Source organism: Myxine glutinosa, chromosome 11, assembly GCF_964187855.1.
Source record: "Myxine glutinosa chromosome 11, kmMyxGlut1.1, whole genome shotgun sequence".
NCBI classification, from domain to species: domain Eukaryota; kingdom Metazoa; phylum Chordata; class Myxini; order Myxiniformes; family Myxinidae; genus Myxine; species Myxine glutinosa.
The window spans coordinates 64,228,873-64,248,253 of NC_136271.1; the positions used below are offsets into that span (position 1 = coordinate 64,228,873).

The 19,381-nt window shown below is 43.1% G+C and overlaps 1 protein-coding gene and 1 long non-coding RNA gene across 3 annotated transcripts in view; one reads left to right on the plus strand and one right to left on the minus strand.

Moving 5' to 3' along the window:
- Positions 1-14,520, minus strand: part of LOC137416297 (proto-oncogene c-Rel-like) — a 40,656-nt gene extending 26,136 nt beyond the window's left edge. Inside the window, exons 1-5 of one of the 2 annotated variants that reach the window (XM_078786715.1) lie at positions 14,140-14,520; positions 8,097-8,275; positions 6,630-6,778; positions 6,447-6,538; positions 2,567-2,701 (exon numbers count right to left, since the gene is read on the minus strand). In XM_078786715.1, coding sequence (XP_078642841.1) covers positions 2,567-2,701; positions 6,447-6,538; positions 6,630-6,778; positions 8,097-8,275; positions 14,140-14,185 — 601 coding nt within the window. In that variant the 5' untranslated portion in view covers positions 14,186-14,520. The other variant, XM_078786714.1, reaches the window with a different exon arrangement.
- Positions 14,521-14,886: 366 nt separating this feature from the next.
- On the plus strand, positions 14,887-17,537 carry LOC144888304 (uncharacterized). Its single transcript, XR_013620898.1, has 3 exons — positions 14,887-15,144; positions 16,150-16,344; positions 16,472-17,537. It is a non-coding gene; the product is annotated as an uncharacterized LOC144888304 (long non-coding RNA).
- The last annotated feature ends 1,844 nt before the right edge of the window (positions 17,538-19,381 follow it).

A 19,381-nucleotide genomic window follows, 5' to 3' on the forward strand; every position in this document is an offset into this window, starting at 1 on the left:
TAAGGCTCATGGAGCTGCGAAACAAATCACGTATAAACCCCAGAATTTACTTTCACACAACACATTCATTGAACTTGGCAGAAGTGGTCACTTCCCACAGTACTTTGGGTAACATATTTATAACGTCAGCGAAGTCATCTTTATAACATATAGTTTCTCTCCACACTCAGTGTGGCAATCAAGGAAGGAATTCTTCCGAGACATGGACGCCAATCCATGGCGTTTGTCCGTGCTCTATGAAATAAATGCTGAGGGTCAAGCAAAGAAGCAGCACATACCATTTTTAATGTCTTTGGTACGACTCAGCTGGGGTTCGAACCACCGCCCTCACAGACTCACAGCGGATGCTCTAACTATTACACCAACGAGTCTGGTCAAATATGAACCATCCCTGTAAATGAGTTTTATATGCCAACATATAAAATTTAAGTGCTTTAAAAAAATTTATTATTTAATATTTAATATAAAATAATTACCAAAATATTTAATATATAAAATTACACAACCTGTAATTATACATTTATATGTCATAACCATTCTCACTATCTGCCATGATCTTTCCTGGGAAAACAACGTTTCCAAGCTGGCTTCCAAAGCCAGTCGCCGACTGGGCATCCTCCGTCGTGCGAAGTCCTTCCTTGGCACACCTGAGCTCCTCACCACATACAAGGCTTTCATCCGCAGCTCAATGGAATACTGCTCTCCCCTCTGGGCTGGTGCTCCTTCTTCACACCCAGCTCGGCTTCACGCTGTTGAAACCAAAGCTTTCAGAATCATTGGAATCTCCAGCGATGAAGCTGATTGTGAGGGCCTTTCACTCACTCACCCCAGGCAGGTTGGTGGTCTATCTGTCTTCTACCGACTCCTCTCCGGCCAAGCTCTCTCTCTCTGTGCTCTGTCCCCCAAATATTCCTACAGGTCGCTCAAGGTCTGCCTGCAATCCTCTTGTGTTTAAACTGCCAAAATCAAGACTCTCTATTCACCTCCACTCATTCATTCCTCTTTTCTCCTGCCTCTGGAACAAACTTTCTCACTCTCTTCAATCCCACTCCTCCCTCCAGGTCTTTAAAACAGCTGTTCACCACCATCTCTTATCTTCCCCCATCCAAAACCTTGATATTTTCTACCCCTATTAATTTCACCCCAGATCCACTTTTTTGAAATATCGACTTCTTTCCTTGAAGTCCTAGCAGTGTCCATGTGTTTTATACCTCTCCCACCCTCCCCCCCCCCCACTTCCCATGCCTCCTCCCCCCCCCCCCCAAGCTCCCTCCCTCCAACAGATCTACCAATGTCCCTGTTCTCTACTGTTGTACTTGTGTGCTTCCCTCTCTCTCCCCACGCTCTCTCTCCCCATCTTGTCTCCCGCTCCCTTTATTATGTTTTTAATGTGTCCGTTTTTTTTTGTGTGATCAATTAGCTCTTACACGAGCCTCGATCTTGTATACAAAAACAAAACAAAAAAAGAAACAAAAAAAGAAACATGTTCAGCCCAGTAAGTGTTGTCATACTGCAATATTACCAATTTTAAAATAAATAAACAAATCAACCAGAAACAAAGACTATATAATTAAAATTTTAAAAACAACCAAAAATAAAGTGTTCATGTTAAGTTTAAGCAACAGAAAAGCCCCAAGGAAATGCAATATGAAGAGGTCAACATCAACGTCAAAAACATAAATTGTTCCAAAACAGCTAACAGCCAATCAAGGTGAGGTCGCATTTCAATTTGGGGGAGGGGATGTGGATGGGTGTCTTCAACAAGAGGACCAAATATCGAGGGGAAGAGTGTTCGATGAGGGTTCCGCCCTTTCAACATCCTGACTGATATATTTGGTTTTTGTGCAATGTATATTATTTTTGTTCTTGATTAGCCAAAATTAAATAAATGCATTAGGTACCATGAGTAAGTTGACCTGGTTAAGTGTTTTTCAGCCTCTTTGGTGTCAAGTTTTGGCGCATTCGTGTTATCGTCGCTGGTCACAAAGCAGGCAATAAGCCTCATCAGCATCATCGCACTTCCTTACGTGTCTCCCCGCAAAAACACCGTCCATGTACATTCTAGCGTTTGCAATTGCACCGTGTTTTAGCGACAATCTATTTCTTAAATACTCCAATGACCTCGGTCACTCGTGAAAAATGCCTTCCTCACCATTGACACAATGGCAGTAAGAACACAACAGCAAACATCAGAGAGCAAGCTCATTGATAGGCTGAACTATTTCCTTTCAGCTAATCAGCAGTCACCTAACAAAGGCAAGACTATATAACTTTGTAGCAGTCCCAAATTAAGCTTTAACATTCCAATTTGGCATTATTTAAGTCTCAGTAATTGTCTAATACTCCCAAAGGCAGAATGCCTCACCAAGACGAATCGGAAATGAACATTCAGAAAACATGGAAAGTTCTCAGGTCTATAAATCATTGACAAAATTCTGATTACAAACTGCTGACTGTAATATTGTCAGTAATGGAAGCTTTTAACTTGTATTGATACATAGCAGCATGATTCACCTAGTACCAAATGTGAGCAAAATGCCTCAATCTTTGATCAAAGGGAACATACTTTTATCCCGAATGTCTTGGGAAACGACTGGTGCAAGCGGTCGCCAAATCTGGCCATCACGTAAGAACGCCTCGAAGCACAGCCTTACCACGTTCATGTCTGTCTCGTCAACTCCCGGTAACTGATTCTCCAATACTGCCAAAGAGAACATGCAATCATGAGCACAATGATGCACCGTCCTGTAAACATCAACAAGGAGCTGATACTCCAGGTCCCACACCTTTTGGGTGGTTTGACGAATAGCTCTGTGTAATATAAAAGATAAATCTTAAACAATTTCTAAAATCTTGCGTACAGAAGCAAAGTTACCGAGATGGTTGCCATGGCAACATAATCCAACCAATCGCAGCAGTGATCCAATCAGGTTGAGATAATGTCACGAGGTAATAGTTATCTGCAACATGAAAGCTAAATGTTTAACGGTTTTTAAAATATCGCACACACAAAAGTACATGGGCAGATGATCGGTCGGTCGATCTGCTTATTTGAATGTCCCCGAACTTGTCTGAGGGGCGAGGGACAAAACGTGCGATGACAAATGGTGTACTAGTGGTGTTAGAACCAACGTGTGACCACAGCTTTAGTGAAGCTCTCAAAACCTTCCCCAAAGTCAATTAACCAATGCCATACCACCTATTCGATACATAAGATAAGTAGGATTGTGGTAGCTGGGTGTAAAGGACCATGGCCTGGCCCTCTGAATGTTGTGGGTACAAATGAAACTGAAAGTAACCGTATTAAGGATTTGGATTCTAACGTTTTACGAAGTCTGACCAAAAAGTTTATTTATTGTTGGAAAATGTAGTATACTACAGGGACATTAAACAAGTGGAAAGGTTGGCAACACTCGCTGACATCAAGCCTCTGGCAGAGTTATCTTCCCGTCTCAGTCATGAATGATGCGCTGTTTTGTGCAGATGTGTTTATTTTCTGTCCTATTGTAAAATGTCTGACTTGAAAGACCAATGCGTGTGCATCAAATTGTGTGAAACTTGGTGTAATGCAGCCAATGAAACCTATGAAACCTATAAAAACAGCATTTGGGGTTGAAGCGTTTTGAAAAACGTTTGAGTGGTGTGCTCGGTTTGGAAGTGGATGATGATTTTCCTTCGATGATGAACCAGCTCCAGCCGTCCATCAACCTCACACAATGAGGGATCTGTCGCTCTTGTTCGTGACACGATTTGTGGTGACAGACAAATGACGATTCGTGCATTGGTGGAAGAAGTTGGCATCTCCAACGGCACATGTCAAACAATTTTGACTCAAGATTTCAGAATGAGGCAGTTATCGGCAAAGTTCATCCAACAGACTCTCACTCCAGAATAGAATGAATGTCGCCTCACAGTATCTCAGGAACTCATTGATTGTGCAACGAATGCTGAAAACCTCCTGCCCAGCATCATTACAGGGGATGAGACTTGGGTTTATGGCTACGACCCGAGACTAAGTCATCTCAGTGGAAAACCACCATCACCTCGGCCAAGTAAAGCAAGACATGTGCGGTAAAATGTGAAGACAACGTTGATCGTGTTTGTTTTTGACAGTGAAGGTGTTGTGCACCACGAGTTCATTCCACAAGGTCAGAGGGCGAATCATTGGTCTTATTTGGCCATTTTGAAATGCCTAAGAGATGTAGTTCAACTGAAGCGGTATGAAAAATGGGAGTCAGGTGCGTGATGTTGCATCACAACGATGTGCTGGCACATTCAGCACTCTCTACACGAGAATTTTGTTTTTTCCAAGCACAACATTCCGCTCGATTCCCTTCCTCTATATTCACCACATTTTGCACCGAACGACTTTTTTTTGTTCCACCGACTGAAAGGTACCCTAAAAGGAATGAAATTTCAGGATGTACCAACCATAATCCAAAATGTGACATGGGAACTGAAAGCAATCCAAAAACAAGAGGACGAGAGATGCTTCAAAAATGGCAGGACCGCTGGAATCATCAAATCACAGGACCGTGTTCAATCAGGAGACTACTTTGAAAGAGATAAATTTGAATAACTGTGTTGTCCTTTAGTTTTGTAATAAATTTAGTCCTGGAACTATTTGATGAAAACCTTGTATAAACTGAGCTCGTCTCAAAAGAATTGCAACGTCAATATCATCTTGTCAGCAAAAAGTGAGCCGTCTCATTAATGATCTTTAGGGACGGGGTGAATCTGCCTGTCCCTCCTGACTTGGTCTGGTCTGCATGATACCAGTTCCCATGATGGTTACCACTTCGTGCCCTCAGGGCTACTTGGGAATGGCACTACAATGCTGATATTGAAAAACAACACCGATTTATTTTTTTTAAACACCAAATAGAGAAAATAAAAGTTTTTGAGCTGTAATCATCAAAATGATGAAGCCTTAAGGCAGCAATACATCTCAACAACAGTGATTTCTTATGCAAGTGTCTGATGATGATCAATCCAGCTGTCTTTCTGAGCCCATTTTGGGATACGCCTGTTGATTCACTTATTCTTCAATGTCGTGTCTTTACACTTTGTGTTCTTTTCCATCATCACATTCTCACCCACGTGATACCAAAAAACAAAATCTACACTCAATATATGCAGTTACAACAAAATGTACAGGTTCAGCAATCTGTAGCAATCAGCATGCAAGGGAAAACTGAAATTCTGTCTCAAGTGCATTCATTGGACGGTTGCTATGATCAAGTGCACAGACCATTTGTCATGAGAGCCAAAGAGAACACAGTGACAACGGGAACTTTAAATTAATCGAAAATTTCAAATTCGATTTTTGATGGAAAAAAATAAAATCACACAGTTGAACATGTTTCATTTCTTGTGAGCAGTCTAGGATCACTGTCTAGATTTGAAATTATCTGGCTAAAGAGTTGCGTGCCTGGTGGTAGTGAAGTATTTAGTTGGTGTGTCAGTGGGACTAGTAAGCCTGGTGTCAGCTCAACAGTTAGGGTGCTGGCTTGGGATCCTAGGATCCTGAGTTTGAATCCCCGTCGATCATTGAATTAACGCCAGGGGGTTGACTCAGCCTGTCATCCTTCTGAGGTCGGCAAATTGAGTACCAGCTCACTGTAATTGGGGCACTGCATCAGCGGCACAAACGCGCTTCCAGAAAAATGATGCAACCAGCAGTCACAGGCTGCATACGAAACAACAGCAACAGTGGGACTAGTTATGGGCCAAGAGGATAGCCTAGAAGTGTACGTACTCACCTCCGAGCTGTATTGCCTGGGTTCAATACATCAATGTGTGCACCGTCCCTCAGATGGACATGAAACCGTGTCCCATCTGCTAGCATTAGTTGGTTGATGTTAAAGATCCCAGATTGTACTTCATGATGAGTAGACAAGTGGCACGATGCGAGTACAATTGTTACGGAATCGGACGACGGCACTCCCTTTACCGAGGGGGGTTTAATCCCCTCGTCGTTAAGCTGGCCGTCTCCGTTCCTGGTACTTGTAACGCTCCTTTGTGGGGGGGATTGATCAGGGTTATTGGTCCAGGTATTAGCCGAATACCTTTATCAATCCCTCCGCAAAGCAGCGAGACAAGTACCGCTCGAATCCCGGACAAGATGGTATTTTGCCGAGCGGTTTAGCAGTCCGGAATCCGAGCCGTTAGCAATTACTAACCCGATTGTAAAGCGGTTCGGCCAAAAATCGTGCCACAGGTACTCACTCGTTTACTGCCACTCGTGCTGGCATGCTGAATAAATTACAAATTCCTGCCTCCTTCAGTTGAACGTCAGGCCTGGCCAGCCTGTTTGTGACAGACAGGCCAAACCCTTATCTGGCTGACCCCACAATAACGTATAAGTAATGGCGAAAAAGAGGGTTCAGTTAGGCCACCTCTGACAAATGTATTATGGAAACAATGCATTCCTAACACAAACATACCACGAAATGGATTGATGCCCTTCCGCAGCCGCTGCAGCAGCGATGCCGTCACCTCCTTCTTTTTTACACATTGAATTCCCAGGTTAGTGAGTCTGAGGAGACATTTCGGTAATCATCAAAAACTTCCTATTGGTAGGTCAGTCGTGCAAACTACCATATGCGTAGATACAATGATATACGCACTGCGTGATGGTGGCTGCCCGTGGAATCTCAAGCTCACAAACACCATCCTTGCAGTCCTTGCCCACGAGGGCATGTGGGTGGGGCTGGTAAGGCTCACTCTTGGTCACTAGTGACACACGTAGCCGTGCCGATCCGACCCCGTTCACAATCTGAAACGGCAGTACTGGGTTTGTATTGAAATATACTAGCAGAGTACCCACCCTACGGGCGACCTTGTTCTATGCATGCAACACCTTCTTCTGACAAATGCCTTTTTGAGCGGTGTATGGGCAACTGACAGCTACCTCAAACGCTCCCGGAAATAAAAAGAACCCAGATTACGTGCATGAAGCAAAAACATGCCTCCTGCTTATAATTCAAAACACCTCACTGCACTGGAAAGCGTGGGGACAGGTGGGGACTTGACTGTAAATGGTGGGGACTTGTAATACCCTCTCCCACATGGAGGAGGTGCCACACGATACACATTTCCATAAATAATGTGTGACCTTTCTATAAATAATCTGTATTTTTGATGTAAAAGCTTGTATTTTGCAATAAATACAAGATGTTACATGTTTTAGTTTTGTTTTTCCCTTAAATGTTGACAATACTGAGTTTGCTGAAAGTCATCTCGAGAAATGGTTCATATGGATATCTGAGGAGACCAAGAGTAAAATATTCGATATCCTCACCCTCGAAAACCGAAAGTTTGACAGCAAAAATAATGTGCCGTGTGTGGTAGTTTTTGAGATATTGTAAAGATTTGACATGTCATGACATGCACTGGTGAAATTTGAGCTGTCGTTCGCTCCGAGCTGGCGTCAGGAAGGGCATCCGGCCGTAAAACATTGCTTCAAAAAGGGGACCAAAAAACAACAACTACCACGGTCCCCGAAAAGGCCAACCCCCGCTTTGCGGGGAAAAATGGCCTCTAAACGGTGGGGGGGGGGGGGGGGGTTCGCTCCGAGCTACGCTTTAACAGAAACTGGTACAGTGATTGACTACGATCCTGTGGAGGGTGAAAATAAGAGAGGATTAACAAATAGAGAGCAGCAAAGATCGTCATGGGGTGACAGGATCCAGGTAGCTCATAAAATAAACCTCTCCTCATAAAAATTTGCAGAACATCAGATCTCGTGGCACCATGGCACAGATAAAGCTCCACCCAAAATAAGCTCCACCCAAAGATAATTAAGCTCCGCCCAAATGGGTAGTTTCCAACCTCAGCTCCGCCCATCTTTGCATTTTAATTATGAAAGGCATTGTGTGCAAAACAGCCGTCTCCAAGGGAGGTTTTGAATCATGTTAATAAAATCATTCTAAGGACCATTATAAAAGGGAATGAAAAAGAAGAACCTAACGGAGTTTGAGACTTGGAAGGACTGTCGTGTTTTCCACCTTGTAAAAGGCAAAAGCTGTTCATTCCACCTTGTAAAAATAGACAAAGGGAGGAATAACAGTTAAAGCAAACCATTTTTAGCATACCTGAACAGCAGGGTAACTCTTGAACGAGTCAGTGCTGCGTTCTCCCAAGATGCTGCCGGCCGAGCGGCCCTCACACTCGTAGCGGAAGCGCATGGCACGCCGCTTTGGCTGCTCGATGATCTCGAGGAAAGGTGTGAGCGTACGGTCGTCAATCTTGCCAAGCACCGCATCCAGCATAACTTTGTGGAAAGCAAGTGGTGGCGATAACAGTCAGGCCCCGGCTCCTTTAAGATCCGTTCAATACTATCAGTGTCACCAAAGAAGCTTATGCGAAGGGTACCATAAATGTGTGGACCTCAATGAAAAGTGGGGACACAATTCACCAAACAAGCAAGTGACAAGATGTTGTACACCGCTCCTTTACTATGCCATCTCCAGGCGTTGCATCACGTCATTTCCGGGCAATGACGCATGCTGAAAGGGAGTACTCAAGTTTTTACTGCGTTTGATTGTACACCGCTCCTTTCCTATGCCATCTCCAGACGCTGCATAACGTCATTGCCGGGCACAGAAGGGGGCTCGGCAATGACGCACGCTGAAAGGGAGTACTCAGTTTTCACTCTGGTTGCTTGTTTGTTTGTTTGTTGTACACCGCTCCTTTCCTATGCCATCTCCAGGCGCTGCATAACGTCATTGCCGGGCACCGAAGAGGGCTCGGCAGCGACCCACGCTGAAAGGGAGTACTTAGTTTTCACTCTGGTTGTTTGTTTATTTGTTTTCTTTCTTGTTTTCTTGTTTGTCCGGGCGATATCTCAGCCATCCTTTGAGCTAGGAAGCTGAAATTTCGGCACAAAAGTGAGCAAGTACTTTGTCAAAAACGGTATATTTTTGTTTTTTGATTAATCAATTAATTGATGAGTTATTTAATTATTAGCGATTAATTAAGTACTTATACATTTCCTTTCTCTTCTGGCCATTATCTCAGGCACCTTTTGAGTTAGGAAGCTGATATTTGGACATGACAATGACCAAGTGATTTGGCTGCAAGGGTATTTTTGATTTATTGATTAATCATTTAATCGATCAATTATTTATTGATTAATCAATTAATTATTTAATTTTTTTATTAATGACCTACTTAATTAAATTTCTAAAAGATACATCTTCAGATGAAGCACGAGTGGTTTAGTTATGCTATTAGCCAATTGATTAAGAAAATATTTTTTGATTAACTTTAATTGATTTTAATTATGCAATCAATCAATCAATTATTGTACACCTCTCCCTCCCAATGCAGCTACTATGAACTGCACTGCGGTATTGCCGGGCACCGGAGGCGCCCCGGCAATGCCGCGCTGTAGGATATTTCATTATTTGGCATGGGGGCGGTGTACTTTGAATGTATCTGTACTTGTTGTACACCGCACCTTTCCCATGCCATCCCCAGGTGCTGCATAACATCATTGCCGGGCACCGAAGGGGGCTCGGCAATAACGCACACTGAAGGGGAGTACTCAGTTTTCACTCTGGTTGTTTGTTTTCTTTCTTTCTTTCTTTCTTTATTTCTTTCTTTCTTTCTTGGTTGTCCGGGCGATATCTCAGCCATCCTTTGAGCTAGGAAGCTGAAATTTCGGCACAGTAGTGAGCAGGTCATTTGTCAAAAACGATATATTTTTTGTTTTTTGATGAATCATTTAATTGAGGAGTTATTTAATTATTAGCGATTAATTAAGTACTTATTTAATTAATTAAATTTCCTTTCTCTTCTGACCATTAACTCAGGCACCTTTTGAGTTAGGAAGCTGATATTTGGACATGCCATTGACCAGGTGATTTGGCTGCAAAGGCTATTTTTGATTTATTAATTAATCAATTAATCGGTTAATTATTTAATTATTCGATTAATGACAAAAAAATTTTTTTTTTTTTAGTTACAGATTCTGATGAAATGGTGGTGGTTTATGTGTTCTATGACCGGATTGAATATTAATTTAAATTTTTAATGATTATTATTTATTTATTTTCATTATTAATCATTTATTTATTTTCTTTCTCATTTGGCCAATATCTCAGGCTCCTTTTGAGCTTGGAAGCTAATATTTGGACTTGACAGTGACCAAGTGATATGGCTATCATGGATAATTTCGATTTATTGATTAATCATTTAATCGATTAATTATTTATTGATTAACCAATTAATTAATTATTTTTTAATAATGACTTATTTAATGAAATTTCTAAAAATTACATCTTCGGATGAAGCACTAGTGGTTTAGTTATGCTATTAGCCAATTGATTAAGAAAATATATTGTGATAATCTTTCATTGATTTTAATTATACAATTAATCAATCAATTATTGTAGACCTCTCCCTCCCAATACAGTCTCTATGAGCTGTCAGAGGTGCCCCGGCAATGCCGCGCTGTAGGATATTTAATTATTTGGCATGGGGGCGGTGTACTTTGAATGTATCTGTTCTTGTCTGTACTTGTTTTCTTGTTTGTTTGTTTGTCCAGGCGATATCTCAGCCATCTTTTGAGCTAGGAAGCTGAAATTTCGGCACAATAGTGAGCAAGTACTTTGTCAAAAACGGTACTTTTTGTTTTTTGATTAATCAATTCATTGATGAGTTATTTAATTGTTAGCGATTAATTAAGTACTTATTTATTTCCTTTCTTTTCTGGCCATGATCTCAGGCACCTTTTGAGTTAGGAAGATGATATTTGGACATGCCAGACAGTGATTTGGCTGTAAAAGATATTTTTGATTTATTGATCAATTAATCAATTAATCGATTAATTATTTAATTATTCGATTAATGACTTTTTTTTTTAACTTACAGATTCTGATGAAATGGTGATGGTTTATGTGTTATATTAGCGAATAGATTAATTATTTTATTTTTTGGGATTATTATTTATTTATTTTCATTATTAATTATTTATTTATTTTATTTCTCATCTGGGCAATATCTCAGGCACCTTTTGAGCTCGGAAGCTGATATTTGGACATGCCAATGACCAAGTGATTTGGCTGCAAAGGCAATTTTTGATTTGATTAATCAATTTATCGATTAATTATTTAATTATTCGATTAATGACTAATTTTTTTTACTTACAGATTTGGATGAAATGGTGGTGGTTTATGTGTTCTATTAGCCAATTGATTAATTATTTAATGATTATTATTTATTTATTTTCATTATTGATCAATTTTTATTTTATTTTTCATCGAGGCAATATCTCAGGCACCTTTTGAGCTGGGAAGCTAATATTTGGACACGATAGTGACCAAGTGATGTGGCTAAAAAGGATATTTTTGGTTTATTGATTAATCAATTAGTCGATTAATTATTTATTGATTAATCAATTAATTCTTTGATTTTTTTTGATATAATGACTTTTTAAATACATTTTCTAAAAGTTATAGCTTCGAATGAAGCGCTGGTAGTTTTGGTATGCTATTCGCCAATTGATTAAGAAATTATTTTATCATGATTATTTATTGATTTTAATTATGCAATTAATCAATCAATTATTGTACACCTCTCCCACCCAATACAGACTCCATGGGCTGCCCGGAGGCGCCCCGGCAATGCCGCCCTGGAGGGTATTTATTTATTTGGCATGGGGGTGGTGTACTTTGAATGTATCTGTACTTGTTTTTGTCTTCATTGCATTATTTAGAGATGGAACACTGTCATCATCGATCATTCATTCAATGAGGTTACTTCACAACAAAGCATTAGGGGAATGAACAGGAAGGATTTCCCATAAAAGGTGGATGTTGAACTTGTACGAATCGATATTAGACAACTATAATCAACATGCTGTTTTTTAAACATCACAATCGTATTGTGTTACAACAGCTGATTGCATCATGTGACAGCTGAAGTATTTTCCTATCAACATATTTTGATCTATGACTACGATTTGCTGAAAGCTCAAGTTTAGCAATTAAATTAGCAACGTGCCATCTTTATACATGACCGCAACACTTCTCAAAATCCCCTCTTTCACTCAATCATAATACATCTACGATACGAGAATTTAGCCTTCCTCCATACTTGCCTCCCCCCCCCCCCCCCCCCCCTGTCCATTGCAAAATGTATCGCAGCAAACACTACAATGCACTTTCATCAACCTCATCGTAACACAAAGTTCAACACCTCATTCAACCCCCGCCCCTCACTTCACCTCATTCAACCCACCACCCCTTCACCTCATTCATCACACCCCCCCCCCACCCCCTCACCTCATTCATCCCCCCCTCACCTCATTCATCCCCCCCTCACCTCATTCAACCCACCACCCTCCCCTTCACCCTATTCAACCCACCCCCCCTCCCCTTCACCCTATTCAACCCACCCCCCCCCTTCACCTCATCCAACCCACTCCCCTTCACCTCATCCAACCCACCTCCCTCCAATATCCAACTCATTCAACCCACCCCCCCCCCTCACCTCATTCCACCCCCCCCCAATTCACCTCATTCCAACCCCGCCCCCCCTTTCACCTCATTCCACCCCCCCCCCACCCTCTCACCTCATTCAACCCCCCCTCACCTCATTCAACCCACCACCCCTCCCCTTCACCCTATTCAACCCACCCCCCCCCTTCACCTCATCCAACCCACTCCCCTTCACCTCATCCAACCCACCTCCCTCCAATATCCAACTCATTCAACCCACCCCCCCCCCCCAATTCACCTCATTCCAACCCCGCCCCCCCTTTCACCTCATTCCACCCACCCCCCACCCCCCCCCTCCACCTCATTCCACCCACCCCCTCACCTCATTCAACCCCCCCTCACCTCATTCAACCCACCACCCCTCCCCTTCACCCTATTCAACCCATCCCCCCTTCACCCTATTCAACCCATCCCCCCTTCACCTCATCCAACCCACTCCCCTTCACCTCATCCAACCCACCTCCCTCCAAAATCCAACTCATTCAACCCCCCCCCCCCCCAATTCACCTCATTCCAACCCCGCCCCCCCCTTTCACCTCATTCAACCCCGCCCCCCCTTTCACCTCATTCAACCCCCGCCCCCCCCCTTCACCTCATTCAACCCACCACCCCTCCCCTTCACCCTATTCAACCCACCCCCCCTTCACCTCATCCAACCCACTCCCCTTCACCTCATTCCACCCACCCCCCCCCTTCACTTCATTCCAACCCCCCCACCCCCTTTCACCTCATTCCACCCACCCCCTTTCACCTCATTCCACCCACCCCCTTTCACCTCATTCCACCCACCCCCTTTCACCTCATTCCACCCACCCCCTTTCACCTCATTCCACCCACCCCCTTTCACCTCATTCCACCCACCCCCTTCACATACGGCTACATCACTTCACTCAATCCCCCCTTCACCTCATTCAACCCACCCACCCACCCCCGCCTCCCCCCCACCCCCCACCACCACATACGACTACATCACCTCACTCAACCCCCCTCATCCTTTCACAACTCAACCAAACATATGCACCTCATCCACACTTCCACCTCAAACCAAACTAAACCAGTAACGAACCCACCCTTACCCCCACACCATCCACCATATATACACACACACACACACACACAGACAGACACACACACAGACAGACACACACACCACCCAGTTTAGTCCTTATATACATGATGTAGAACGGCACTCAATAGAGAGCATACCTCGCCAGGTGAACAGTTTACGTTTTGTATCCTGAAGTACAATACAGACAATGCAATACAGATTCACATTTAATCAAAATCATCCGTCCACATCTTTTTGACATATCCTGCTATGTATCGTTTTTGGCCCTTTCTCCCAATGGTGAAGAATCATAAATAAATAAAAAATAATTCTCATATCCGAATCCATATTCAGATCTTCACCAAAATCGAATCGATTATTCCTCGTCAAACACCCAACCGGTCCACCAGGTTTCGTCCAAATCAAATGTGGCGAACGGTGAATGTCCATGTTTAAAGAACGAACCCGTACGGTTGCCTACTTCGTGTGCGAACATCCAAACAGGTGCAACGACCATGGACGGGTTTACAACGCGCAAACACGACGAGCATGAGCGACCGGAACCGACAAACAACACATTGTCACCTTCACTGTGCAACGTTACGGGCAGAACATCGCCGTCCAAGTCCATGATCGGTTGGCTGCCGAGTGCAAAAACCACCCAATAACAGCGACGACGACTCTGCCGTACTTCATCAAATACACCACACACGGAAACACTCACTACACCCAAGGAAAGAGGCCACAACGAAGCCCGAAGTGACGAAGTCCCACTGTTTTTAACGAACGAAAATCTTCCTCAGGCAGATACCACTTCCGGATCGAAAGATGCCACCGCGGAAATCCCGAGTTGCATTGCGGCGTCTTGAACTTCCGGTCAAAAAACTGCGGATGTTACCCTCTGACTGTGGCGGTGCCCGTGTGAATCACTGATCGCACGAACTGGATGGGAGCTCGACATTGATTGGTCGATCGATTGTGAAGCCGAGCGGTGGCCATCTTGGGACCCCCACTAAGTGACGCTGCCACGACCAGACACTCCATTGAACCAAATGCCTTAAAGTTGTGCTGAGGCTATGATATGGGAAAAGGGATGATCATGGGAAAAAACAGCCGCCGTATCAAAAGTGTACAAAGTGGTATGCTGAGAAGATAATGTACAGTGAGGGATACAAGCCTTTTAAAAGCCAGACCTTTTATTCTCGAGCGTTTCCTTAACCACCAAGATTGAACAAGACTGGCCGCACTGTGGTCACAACCACTGATCTCTGTACTAACTGGATAGGAAGCTCAATGTTAAATCGCCGAATGAGCGAAGCGATAAACCAGCTTGACGCCACCGGAAGTGTGCTGGCGGCTGGCGCCCATATTTGGTCCCCCAAATCACGTACTGAACGTGTGAACACAAGTGGAAAGCTGTCGCTGCTGTTCGGTTTGATTTCATTGGTTTTAAAATATTGTGATTTAGCACTGATTGAATTACTAACAACACTGAACTTTAAGGCAAAATGCCGCCGTGTGCTGCCAACGGTGCACAAACCGTGACGAACGAGAACGAAGAGAGGCAGGAGTGACTTTCTATCCGGAGGCGTAAGGCTTCAAACACTTTGTGTGTGTGTGTGTGTGTGTGTGTGTGTGTGTGTGTGTGTGTGTGTGTGTGTGTGTGTGTGTGTGTGTGTGTGTGTGTGTTTTACTGTGTGTGTGTGTGTTACCGTGTGTGTGTGTGTTACCGTGTGTGTGTGTTACCGTGTGTGTGTGTTACCGTGTGTGTGTGTTACCGTGTGTGTGTGTTACCGTGTGTGTGTGTGTGTGTGTTACTGAGTGTGTGTGTGTTACTGAGTGTGTGTATGTGTGTGTTACTATGTGTGTGTGTGTGTGTGTTACTATGTGTGTGTGTGTGTTACTATGTGTGTGTGTGTGTTACTATGTGTGTGTGTTACTATGTGTGTGTGTGTGTTACTATGTGTGTGTGTGTTACTGTGTGTGTTACTATGTGTGTGTGTGTTACTATGTGTGTTACTCTGTATGTGTGTGTGTTACTGTGTGTGTGTGTGTGTGTGTGTTACTATGTGTGTGTGTGTGTTACTATGTGTGTGTGTGTGTGTGTTACTATGTGTGTGTGTTACTGTTTGTGTGTGTGTGTTACTATGTGTGTGTGTGTGTGTTACTGTTTGTTTGTGTGTTACTATGTGTGAGTGTGTTGCTATGTGTGTGTGTGTGTGTGTGTGTGTGTGTGTGTTACTCTGTGTGTGTTACTATGTGCATGTTACTGTGTGTGTGTGTGTGTGTGTGTGTGTGTGTGTATGTTACTGTGTGTGTGTGTGTGTGTGTGTGTGTGTGTGTGTGTGTGTGTGTGTGTGTGTGTGTGTGTGTGTGTGTGTGTGTGTGTGTGTGTGTGTGTTACTGAAACTGAACAAAACTGTCAGATAAAGGAGCAAAAGAATGTCATTGTCTTATGTCAGCTGAACGAATGTTTTATTTTAATTGCAGAAGCATAGCCTGGTACTTCGTAAGCAGTTTGTGAGTGTAACTTGATGTTCTTGTTTTCTTGTGTAGACCTACTGACTGAATATTCCTTATTTTTATTGCCTGGAGGTTTCTGCACTGTGATCCAGAGAGATTACCAAAATGGGTGAGCAACATGAAGAGGGACAGGTGGGCACCTACAAAAAGGTCTCATCTTTGCTGTAACCACTTCACGGAAAACTGCTATGACAGAACTGGTCAGAATGTTCGCCTCAGGCCGACTGTAACACCTACTATTTTTGTCTTTCCTGATCACATCAGAAGGTAATTATACTGGATTATTAGATAAGCTTCCTAATAAATTATTATTGAATGCTTTTTGTGTTTTCTCAAAAATTGTTTCTGAACAATGGGAATTATTATTTCATAATGTTTATATTTTCCATTTCAGAAAATTACAGTTCGTAAAGCGCCATTTGCCAGGAACACATCTGCTATGAGAGAAAGCGTCCCACATTCCAGCAGAAGTAGTGAGTCTTCGTGCCACGATAAAATACCAACCTCTGACGGCAGTACCCACCAAGAACACTTCTATGCCACTATGGAGTCTCCGACGCAGCTGAAACGTAAGCTTAATCATGTGCCTGTGCGGCTGGAAAATTGCAGGAAAAAACTTGAAATTTGAGCAGCAGAAATCAGGACGCCTGAAATGCAAAGTCACAAACTTGGGCTCAGTTATAGGTTCCTTGGAAAAAAAAAAACCTGATATCAACAAATTGCACAGAGTTGTTGGAGGAAACTTTCAGTGGAGTCCCTAAAGAAGTCCTGAAGATAATTCAAAAATGCAACAGCAAGAAACACTCCGGTGCCCTATTCTCAAGAACTGAAATAATTTGCCATGACACTGCAGTTCTACTCAACAAAGGCATATGACGATGTGAGAGGGACATTTAACATGGCCCTGGCTCATCCTCGTCAAATCATATGGTGGTATCGCGGCGAAAATGGAGATCCTGTTTTCACAAAATCACCAGAGGTCTGAACTACAACCTCAAGAACCACCTGTAGAGGCCATTTTCCCTGCAGAGCAGGGGTTGGCCTTTTCCGGGCACCGTGGGCCCCTTTTTGAAGCAATGTTTTGCAGCCGGATGCCCTTCCTGCCGCCAACCCTGTTAGTCGCCTCTTGCAAACTACAACCTCAAGAGGTTTATTAAAAGTTTAGTTTGACACTGCAAGTTGTTTTAACGCAATGCACAATGTGCTGTAGCTGAATCTCACAAGTAATATACTGTACTTCACTTCAATAAAATTAATCTACTACAAACAAAATAAAGCACAATATATTGTTTCACGTCCTGACCACCTTTGACCCTTGAGTGGTTTCACTATTTCAAAACTGCTGGATATTTTGTTACTGTAAGAGCATTATTTCACATTCTTTGTATTGTTGATTTTTTTCTCATTTAATCATTTTGTTTAGCTATGGGCAAACGATTAAAATATTTCATTATCAAGAGAAAATCTGTGTGTGTGCTCGTTTTATATACTAGTGGGTCCATTGGTCCATTGGACCAAATTTTCATTGGTCTTCACCACCTTGTAGCATACCTGCCTGCCGTACTGCTTGAGCATCACCTTGCCTTTCACCAAGCCCAGATGTCTGGGGGCCAGGGCGGGGATTAAACGTTCGTTATTATTCTTGCCAAATGATACCACCATTATTATTACCACTAGCAGAGTACTCGCCCTACGGGCGATCTTGTTCCAAGCGGGTAACACATTTTTTTGCCATCGGATATTTTCTGCTGACACAACTACTTTGACTTGGATTTATTGCTGATTTCCTTTGGTAATATTGATCTTGCTGATTTATATTCAACTTAGGTGTCCTTGTTTTTTGAGGCATCTCAATTTCCCAGAAAAAAAAACATCAAACCATCACCCGAGCTAACAATTGTGATTGCATTACTAACAACACTGAACTTTAAGGCAAAATGCCGCCGTGTGCTGCCAACGGTGCACAAACCGTGACGAACGAGAACGAAGAGAGGCAGGAGTGACTTTCTATCCGGAGGCGTAAGGCTTCAAACACTGTTAGTGTGTGTGTGTGTGTGTGTGTGTGTGTGTGTGCTTTACTGTGTGTTTGTGTGTGTGTGTGTGTGTGTGTATGTTACTGTGTGTGTGTGTGTTACTGTGTGCGTGTGTGTTACTGTGTGCGTGTGTGTTACTGTGTGCGTGTGTATGTGTGTCACTGTGTGTGTGTGTGTGTTACTATGTGTGTGTGTTACTGTGTGTGTGTGTGTTACTATCGTGGTGAAAATCAAAGATGTCCACATCGACCCCGATTAAGAGTTTTAACTGTGTGTGTGTGTTACTGTATGTGTGTTACTGTGTGCGTGTGTGTTTCTGTGTGCGTGTGTATGTGTGTCACTGTGTGTGTGTGTGTTACTATGTGTGTGTGTGTGTTACTATGTGTGTGTGTTACTGTGTGTGTGTGTGTGTTACTATCGTGGTGAAAATCAAAGATGTCCACATCGACCCCGATTAAGAGTTTTAACTGTGTGTGTGTGTGTGTGTGTGTGTGTGTGTGTTTTCTGCAAAACGGAAGCGGCTGCTGAGTTGATGTCATCGGCACCCACATCCTTCCGCTTCCTCCACTCCACCCCCCCCCCCTTCCCTCCACAATTCCTTCACAATCCCCCGTCCACCGTCATCCGAGCTGACAAAACCCACGACCACCCCACATCCCCCCCCCCCCCTCCCTTCATCATCCCAAATCAGTATCGGAATCCGAGCTCGCAATGCATCATTTCTCTATGTATCGTCGCTGGCATGATCACGGTCACGGTGAGTTCGTAATGTCACGTCACTGGAAAACTCGAAAATCGACAGTCTAAAGTTTTTTCGGCACTTTTTGATTGGCAAATAAACAAGACCGAAAGTCTAACAGCGGCGTTGCCGGGCTTGTAAAATATTATAAACCACAAACACACATGATTAGCTTTTAAAACAGTCGCTAATGCTGTTTATAACATTAAACAAAGAAATCTGGAGGAATCCAGACATCCATGAGGTAAGTTTTACTTAAACTTACAGAACTGAGGGAAGATCTACCGTAATCTAGATTATACCTCACAAGGGTTGGATACGTACCGTTTTGTTGGAAGAGCCGTAACCCCGATGATTCCGATATTTGATGGTCATTTTAACAATCGGTTTGTTTGTGTTTCACTCTGAATGAAAAACGTTAAGGTAGAGCATGGCGATTGTGATATATATGACAGGTTCGACGATATGTTCGGCATGAACGGCATATAAATCAAAATGTCGGTGTGTGGACTGTGGAGACTCAGCCGCCGTA